Source organism: Meleagris gallopavo, chromosome 3, assembly GCF_000146605.3.
Source record: "Meleagris gallopavo isolate NT-WF06-2002-E0010 breed Aviagen turkey brand Nicholas breeding stock chromosome 3, Turkey_5.1, whole genome shotgun sequence".
Lineage (NCBI taxonomy): Eukaryota > Metazoa > Chordata > Aves > Galliformes > Phasianidae > Meleagris > Meleagris gallopavo.
This window is the reverse complement of record NC_015013.2, coordinates 73,000,289-73,009,581: the sequence shown is the minus strand read 5'-3', so window position 1 is coordinate 73,009,581 and position 9,293 is coordinate 73,000,289. Positions and strand designations below refer to the sequence as shown.

Genomic DNA, 9,293 nt, shown 5'->3' with positions numbered 1-9,293 from the left:
AGATTTCAACCCAGAAAACTGAATTACAAAATAATATAATTTAGTTTTTTATAGATATTTCTTTTTTAAACAAATATATAGTAGTACCTCTAGAAATGGGAATGCAAATAAAAGGCTATTGCCTATGCTGGAGTTTTCAGTGAAGTAATCAATTCTATGTCAAATGCTTAGATATAGATTGGATTCTATACTGCACCACATATAATCTAAGCATTAACAAATTAGCTAACAGAAACAGATCTCAAAAAATAATTTTAAACCCAGTTAAGCTAATGAATCATAATATTGAATCTAAATGATAAGTAAAAACAAAGAGTAGTACATTTAATGATATTATGAAACTAACTCTAAAATAACTCAGTAAAAATCACTATGTTCCAGGTTAAACATGTTAATGAAAATAAAGAATTAAAAAAGAAAACAGTACTGCAAGTAGGTCAAAGAATAAAACTCTCATAATAATTACAGTAAATCTTGAGATAAATGTCACCCTGAAAACACTAAGCACCATGTAAAACACTACGCAGCCACCCTCTTGGTTCATGCTGGAAACATCTCAGAGGATGGCAAAGTTCAATACGGGTTCTTCCAGTTCTCAGCACAACATTTCCACAGATCATAAAATAGACCCAGATGCAGCAAAGCTGACTGCCAACTAAAAAGCAAAAATGTGAACATTCTGAAAAAGGACTGTAGTAAATGTGTAAAAATTTAAGCCAAAAGGACAAGACAACACTCATACCAGCTTTTTCTTTAAATAAATTCAAGCTGGAATTAAAATACAGTACTGTATGCCAGAATGAAAAAGCTAATGTATTTAATTACAACTGATTTAAATTAAGAGAAGTAGAAAATTCATTTAAAAACAATTTCAAAAACTTACTTACTTGTCAAATATATTGTAATAAAATTTTATTTAAGAAGTCTGCTGAGAAAAAGAATATCCAAGCAGTTATACAAAAAGGTGAACTCTGACTGTTTGTAACAGCTGCTTCCCATATTCTTATCTTTATAACTTTTTAGCAATTCCACTAAATTTCCTATCAAAATCCTATAACCATAAAACTCAGACCAAAGACTTCTGGCAGTGTGATTCCAGTCACCGTCGGAAAGGGAAAGAATAGACAGTACCAAGCTGGTTTACTAATGTTAGCTCAACTCAGACTGGACAGAAAACCTCTGCAGATTAATACCATCTTTCGAAAGTGCCAGTAGCCCTACTTTGTCTAGTGAGAAGAAACTTGATGGGCAACTTGCCAAACATCTAGGGATCATGCATACATTTTGAAAAATTTAAATGCAAAGTTGTCTATGCAATTGTTTTAGTAATAAATATAGAAATAAATCATTGGATGTCAGAAAAGAACCAGGTGATCATATAAACGAAGAACCAATAATAGCACTGTGTTTAAATTGTTATCTGTATTCAGTCACTTCCTTGTGGTTTATACCATTGCTTTGGTTAGATTTACTTGTACTGCCCCTGTATTTTAGTGATAAACTAGAATTTATTATTGGTCACATCCTCTTCCTGCAAATACTCCTCGAGAGGGGCCTTATACGCTCTTTCAGTCTTTCATCAAGTCATCACTTAGAAACTTTAGGTTGCATGCCATCCTCATGGAGCTTCTTTTGGTACAGCTTGCCTCACTTTCAGGAAAACCTCTCAGATTCCTATCACCTCCCCTTTTCTTGAAAATTAAACCAGCAATAACTCAATTTTTTTCCTTCCTAATGATTCCCCCCTCTTTTCTGCATTACTTTCAGGAACGTACCCCCTAATTCTGTATCTTGGGAACATACTCCCCAGCTGTATCTTGGGAGCCACAATGTTGTGAGTACATTTCATAAAGACAGGGTTGTTTTTTTCAAGACAAAGGGCTTCTAAATCAAGGGAAAAAAAGTGTAGGCCAACAGGCTTCTTCTGGCAGAACTCAAAATGACCTCTGAAAACTTGCTTTTTGGTATCAAACCTTATTCTTGTCTGTCTGAAAAGACAACTCTCTGACTGCTACATAACCTATAAAAATTCAGTTTTAAATACATATGAACTTATAGAGTGTAAAAAGCATATTAAAGCTAGAATAAAAAATTCAGAAACCTCAAAGTTAGAAAAAATAAACTACCCTTTAATAATTTTAAATTTAAAAACTTAAAATACCAAGTGGGCTTTATATTTCAGTCCTAGTTTAACTAGAGGGCAGCACTTCGCTAGTGTATCACACAAAATACAACAACAAAGATTCACTTGAAGTATCTCCTTCTAAAAATTTGTCTGGTTTTAGTTACAGAAGTGCAAACAAAAAGCCAGTTCAGAACCAATAGGAAATGTTCTACTTCATCCTCCTCTAACTTAAAAATGTCTAAGCTGGTTTTACTCAAGTTTTGTAAAAATACAACCAAAAGAAGTTAAAAAACAAAAACAAAACCTCCTGTTGCTTGTAGACCAAGATGCTGAATGCCAAGTCTCAGCCCTGGAGTTATTTTTATGGGCACAACAGTAAGCCACTAAGAAATGAGCTTATAATATAAAAAAAAAGACACAATAACTAGACAGCAATTACAGCATAACAATAATGGCAATATTCACTTTAAATGCATAATCCAAAACTCCATGCAAATGTGTTTGCAGAGCAAAAAGACAGTACAGAACTAGCTGATTCAGACTGTAAACGACATCTGCAATGTTTGTGCTATGTAACTGTAGCAGAGAGAAAGTTTAAAAAAAAAAAAAGTTCTCACCTACTGGCCATGTTCCATTCAAGTGCTGGATTTTGAGAATTCCTTTCACTCTCTGGCAAAATCCCTCCTTTTCCATTTTCTTTCTCTGGTTTCAGCTGATTCCAGTGAGCAGTACCAATGTTTATAGACTGAAGGTCTATTTGATATTGTCTGTCTTCAACCTCGGATCCAGGGTCTCGAAGTATTCCGAGATTCAGTGCTCTCCTGCAATGCCAACACAAAAAAGTGGCACTTCAGAACAAGCTGCAACATACACAGCAATGAGGTATTAAGCTCAAAATTGTATTAAAAAAATGTTATGAACAAATTTTGCTTAAAAAGAAAATTAAGAAAATACACAAAAATATGAAAAGTTAGGTGTCAGTTTTGGCACTCCCAGTTAAATCTAAGCATTAGTTTAAGTCTAAGTCTTCGAAAGTATTTAGCTGCATTTACATTATGGATTTGAATGAGAGATATGCAAATATTTCAAAGTTTAGCCAGGTCCACCAAAGTTGATATAAGATCAATCCATTGACTTCAGTAGACTTTCAATAAGGTCCACATGAGCAGCCGTATGGGAAAACAGGTACTTGTACTGAATAGATAAAGGATGTCTTATTCAAGTCTTCAAAAAAAAAAAAAAAAAAAAAAAAAAGCTGCATAACAGTATAACAAACGATTTGACTGGAAGATAATTGATAAAAATTAAGAACAACATTTCAAGACAATGGAAAATACCTCCTTAACATAGAATTTCAGCAAAGTATTGTGTCACAAAAATTCTTCTCAGAAGGAAAAAAAAGCATTTTTGAGTGAACTACTTGTAGATTATGCAAAACTCTACTCCACTAGATTTAACAGAACATTTTTATTTCCAGCCGAACCTGGGAAACAGTCACACCATGATTCAGCAGAACACTCAAAACAGCTTTTGTTCTAACTAGTAACCAGTACTAAAAGAGAGATCTGGAGTGCCTACTATTTCGATTTGCCTTCTCCTAACACAAGTAAACTGTTAGTAAATGATCATGCTCTTTCTTCATTGGCAACAAGAGAATTTTATCCACAATGCTCATTTTATAACATAATAAAAAAGCAAAACTGGACACTTATTTTTTTTTAACAAGCTAGGACACAATGATACGTAATTATTTTTGCTTTGAACTTATGATCCAGTCACACTGTGGTCTATTTTTAATGAGTTGAAGTCTCAGCTTTAAGCTTGCATATGCAATCCAATGTACTATTCCATTCTAAGTTATTGTCTTATATCAGAATTGTCATTTTGTAAATAAATGCTGTCTCCACAGAGAACTTAATAATTTTGCTATTCATATAACCATTGAAATTAACAATCTAAAAATAAATAAGGATTAAAGCAGCACATCACAAACTGTGATGCATGCATTGATGCAAGCTATAGGTATTGGTATGCAATCTAGAGATGTGTGATCAAATTCAAAATTAAGTCCCACTGCTGTCCAAACCCAAACACGGTTGAAACTGCTGATAGAATATGGTAGCAATTAAGATAATTTATTATTTAATATGGTGGATATTAATAGCGCATCCAAATTGCAGGAAAGCCAACAGTTTTGCCAATTTGCTCTTTTTGAGGATGTGTGATCATACTGTTCCGTAGCCCTAATCCTGTCTAAAATGCTCAGCTGAAATACACTGAAAATACGTTATGTCAGTAGTGGTACTTCAAAATCAAACATCTTTTCTTAAAACTTTGGAATGTGTTTGTCAGCTTTTCACATAGAGAGATCTAACCACAACAACTGCATATTTTATTATTCTTTCAAGGCATTATTTCATTAACTCGTATGTAGTTTTGTTTTTGTAGATTATTTTATGACACAGCATCTATTGGCATACTTTCTTAATGCAAATAAATACAGGAATATATGTTTTGTGAAACATTACTGAAAGTAAAGCACCAAATTGCGTATTTTATTAAAAATGCATAGGTATACAAAATACAGAACATGATAATTTCATCTGCATAATGAATCATTCTCTCCTATACTTAACAGCAAAGAGTATTTTCCATTCATTCTTTTATGAGGAGTTTGAGAACTTGCATTAAGCCGCACAGAGAACTGCGTTCCTTAGCCCTGTTCAGCACAACCATGACCTGGTGTACTGAATTCTTAGAATGAAATTTGGCTGCATGCATCAATTTGAAACTCCACATTGTGACAACAGCTTTCTTCCCCTCATAAATTACTTATTTAAATATAAAAAACAATGAAATCACTCTTTGGCAAACACACTTAGCTACAGCAAAATACATAGTGCTACTATTCAGACACAGGGTACTGGTGCATTGCAAGGCTAGTATTAGATATGTTTATTGGATCTTTTCTTTTACTTCATCCAATTAATATTGTAAGATCTCAAGGACTGGATAATGTCTGTAATGCTTCGGGATATTACAGCCTAACACCTTCATGCTCATATAAAAATTGCATTTTGCTCCTCTATTAACAGTGTCTGTATAATACAACCCTTTTCTTCTGCTCCTTTGAAATTTTCTACAGGTCACCCATTTAAAGATATATGTAAGATACAAATATGTAATCTACAAGGAGTACTTACCAATGACTTGACATTTTGATTAAACTCATTATTGCTTTCAGAAAGTACATGCTGCCAAATTCATGCAAGATTCAAAATACAGCTTTTTTTCCCCCCCAAATACACACAGAGACATCCATATGATCACACACTTGTGGCTTTCTTTACCAACCATCTTTGTAAGTACACCTCCAGTTTAATTAAAGGTATACTTTTTTAGAAGGATGAAAGTAAGTTAAAATAAAGCACAATTGGCCTAATCACAGACACTATGAATGACCTCTGCAGTCTTTCTCATTCTGTAGCTTTCAAAATCCCTACAGCAAATAAATCAGAGAAAAGAGTAAACAGATTAATGACTTCTCTACCTCTAGAATAAAAGCAATATTACCAGCTGAAATGTGCTGGAGGAGTTATGATTTTAATTGCTTCTCTCTTCTGAATGCAATCTTACTATCCCACCTAAACCTTTCAGCAAGTGGTGTAGCGCACAACAGTTGATCAACAGCAGTAAGATCATAAGCAAAGAAGAACATAAGCATGCAACGGGAAAAGAAAAGAAATGTTTTCTTTTCAAATTGATTTAGTCTGGGTTTGGCTTCTTGCATGTTTATAAAAGAAACAGCCCATGTTGAACCAGTTACTACACACTGCTGAACAGGCAAAATTCTGGGACTCACTGTAAAAAAGTTAAATCTATTCACTTATAACTCATCTGAGACCTACAAAAAAAGTAAATAAGCCAGGAGAATAGCATTTAAAGTCTAAGCATGATGTCACAATTAAGAAATATTCACAGAGTTCACACATAACAGGTAATTTCTGTCAGCACTCAATAGATCTCTGTGTGCTCATTTCCCTTTCCAGGTGCAGAGATGACAAACAAATCTACACAACCAAATGAAAGGTTCTGCCCTGATGGTAAAATATGTTTCCTACTCTAATAGCAAAGGAAACAGACAGTAAGCTTGGATCAAACTTTATTGGGCAAAAACAGTGGCATCTTGTACTGTCCTATGGTGACTGAACTGGTGGTGTTGAAATTACTGACATTGTGCTCCTTGACTGCCTTTTTCCCATCCCATTCAATACAATTTCTTAACTTATTCTCCCCAACAAGGCCACTGAACATGTAACAATAGGGAAAATGTGAAACAACTGTTTTTGAGGGAAGCAGTGGGATGCTCCATTTAAAGTGAGATGCCCCAGGGCATGATCTTAAGGGCAGAAAGAAATACGTAAACCCAGGACATCTCTGATGACAACACCAGGCATTCAAAGTGCTGAGCTTTCATCAATAAAACTCCTGACAGAAACCACCTTTCTGATAAGCTACAACATTCCTTTTATTTTTTTTTTCCTCTTCACTCTTACGGCAAGTAGTTGACATTGCCACAAAGAATCTAAAGCTTGAGCTGCTGGGAGAAAAACTGAACTTCCCCAGAATCATAGAACAGGTGCTACATAGACCAATTCTTAAAGCATGAATAAAATAAACTCTAAACCATGGCAATTCATGATAGACACCCTGGATTTATCTGAGTTTGGAGAGACTAAAAATGTATTTGTGAGAATGAGAAAGGGAAAAAAAAAAAGCACAGAACAAGGCAGTAGAGAGGAGGAACATGCTATCAGGGCACTAAAACTGAAGAAAAGCTGTAGCTAATGAAACTTTTTTTTATTGCAAGAAAGGAAAAGAATGTATCCTTAGGCCAGAAGGGAAGGTCCTGACAAATTTCTAAAATTTTGTACACAATTCTGCTATATAGCCATATCTTTCATGAAAGTAACTTTGGCTTTGCTTTCCCACCCTGCCATCTGTCCCAACAGAGACTCATCTATAGCTTAACACATTGTTTTATATTTCTGAGATGATGGAAACAGTTTAATCTGGGTCAGCAGAGCAGGCTATCAAACACTCTTCTCACTATCTCTGCTTTTTCCCTTCAGAACTATGCCACATGTGGCTGGCTCAGCTGCAGAAGAACTAGTACACTTGCTGGCAGCATAACCTGGGTTGGATGCCATCAAATTTCTGTCTAGATCATTATTCTATCAAGTGAATTTGTCTTATATATAATTCTCATCTTAGCAATACCATGATCAAATACAAATATAAGCTCAGTACATCATGACTCCTGTTTCACGCCTTGCTGATTAGCAAGTGATGCTATCTTGTTCACTTTCATTTTAATATTACAGTTAATCTTCAAAGGCATCTGTTTCATAAGAATAAAAATTACATTCTTCCTTACTAGCTTCCCTTATCAGCTCATTAGTGTCATGCTCTGTACAGCCAGATGCACCAGCATTCCCTACAGAATTCCCTACATGGCAGGTATCCTCTAAGTCAAAGTGGTTAAAATATCTGGGATTTAGCTTCAGTTTTGGAGGACCGCTGTAAGTCAAAACATTAGTCCTAATTCCATGAGCAAAATAAAAATGACTGAACACTTCTAAACATTTACACAGTGGACAAATGCATCACATTATACTAAATTTGAGGAAGAAACTGGAATTAATTGAATCCAATGGAATACTTAATGTAATCACCAACAGCCATACTTAGAACTACATAACATACATATGCTTATAACTTTCCTAACTAGACATAAATCACCTTAAGAAGTGGATTACTTGTGAAATTACCATGCTGAAAAAAGAAAACAAGCAGTGACTGAAACATAAAGAAAAAATTCTTGTGATCGTGCTAGGCAGTTTCAAACAATCGATACAGTTAAGCAATGGTCAAAGGAATAATTTGGATAATTACCCTCTGTCTCAATCTAATGCTGGTTAAATGCCTGACTTGTGTCTCTTAGGCACTTTGGTTTCTTTCGCTTTCTTTGTAACTACGGTTGAATATCATGGCTAAGAGAGAAATGGTACAAGTGTTAAAATACTAAAGACCTCTAGGTAAGTTAAAAATAAGCAAAAATTGGTGAAACTATGGAACTGAGGACTTTCAAATAAATAATAATAATAATAACAAAAATAATAATAAAAAAACAACCAAAGAAAGATTCTACTATGCATTCATATTTACACTAAGACATAATTCAAAATATGAAAGTCAGAGTGCCTGGGGAAAAATCAAAAGACAACAGAATCTGCCTGTCTACAGACTGTCCAGACTCACAACCATCCAGAACAGACTGTCTAATAGAAGAGTACCAACGTTCAGCTGAGTGTCATTGTGTGACATTCTCCTTAGAGTCCCAAATATATAAGACATTTTAGATGTATGTTTAGAAAATAAAGGTTTGAAAAGAAGTTTGAATTACTGCTTTTTCGAGATACCTGAGTTTCAAGACATTCGAACCACAATGCAGAATTCTAATAATACATCAATTCCCTGAAGAGAGTCACACTAAGGGAAGGTAGTCATGCTACAGCACACAGCTACAGCTGTTTTTTGTAAATACCTCCAAGCCAGGTATTATACAGTCACATATGAAACAAACAGGATCAGCAGAAACACAGACTTCCCAGTTGTTGATCAATAACTCTATCTTCCACAGAATGTAACAACAGGAATAATAAAACTATCTAACTTCATTCAGAAATCTTATCAGAATATGTTATTTCCTTTTTACTAGAACTTTTCAGCATAGCTGTTTCTTGCCAAGCTGTAGCAGACAGGTCTTCCCTTACAATTACTTTGTAAGCTGTTCAGGCTTTTTTGTAAATACAATACAGACAAAATCCCAGTTCTTAATTAAATTGCTCAGAGATGAAAACTGTTAAAATTGCAATTAATCATTTTTCTTTTGGCTATATACTTTGTGTCCTTAACTTGATCAGTGTCACCAACTACTACTATTGAATTGCACAGATATTTACTTTCACCCTAAACCATTTTAAAAGGACTGGTTTCCATTGAGCTATAATAAAATGCAAGAGAAAAGAGATTTTGCTTTGAACACACAAAAAAATAAATCTGGAAAAATGAATTTAATATTTTGCACAGGTGGCTGACATCCTGC

At 34.4% G+C, this 9,293-nt stretch overlaps 1 protein-coding gene across 7 annotated transcripts in view; it reads right to left on the bottom strand.

Annotated features, from left to right (window-relative positions):
- Positions 1 to 9,293, bottom strand: part of VPS13B (vacuolar protein sorting 13 homolog B) — a 416,489-nt gene that overhangs the window by 142,911 nt on the left and 264,285 nt on the right. For all 7 annotated transcript variants that reach the window (XM_010709173.3, XM_010709170.3, XM_019614165.2 and 4 more), the window contains one exon: positions 2,743 to 2,946. In XM_010709173.3, the coding sequence (XP_010707475.1) occupies positions 2,743 to 2,946 (204 nt within the window). The remainder of the gene's footprint in view (positions 1 to 2,742; positions 2,947 to 9,293) is intronic.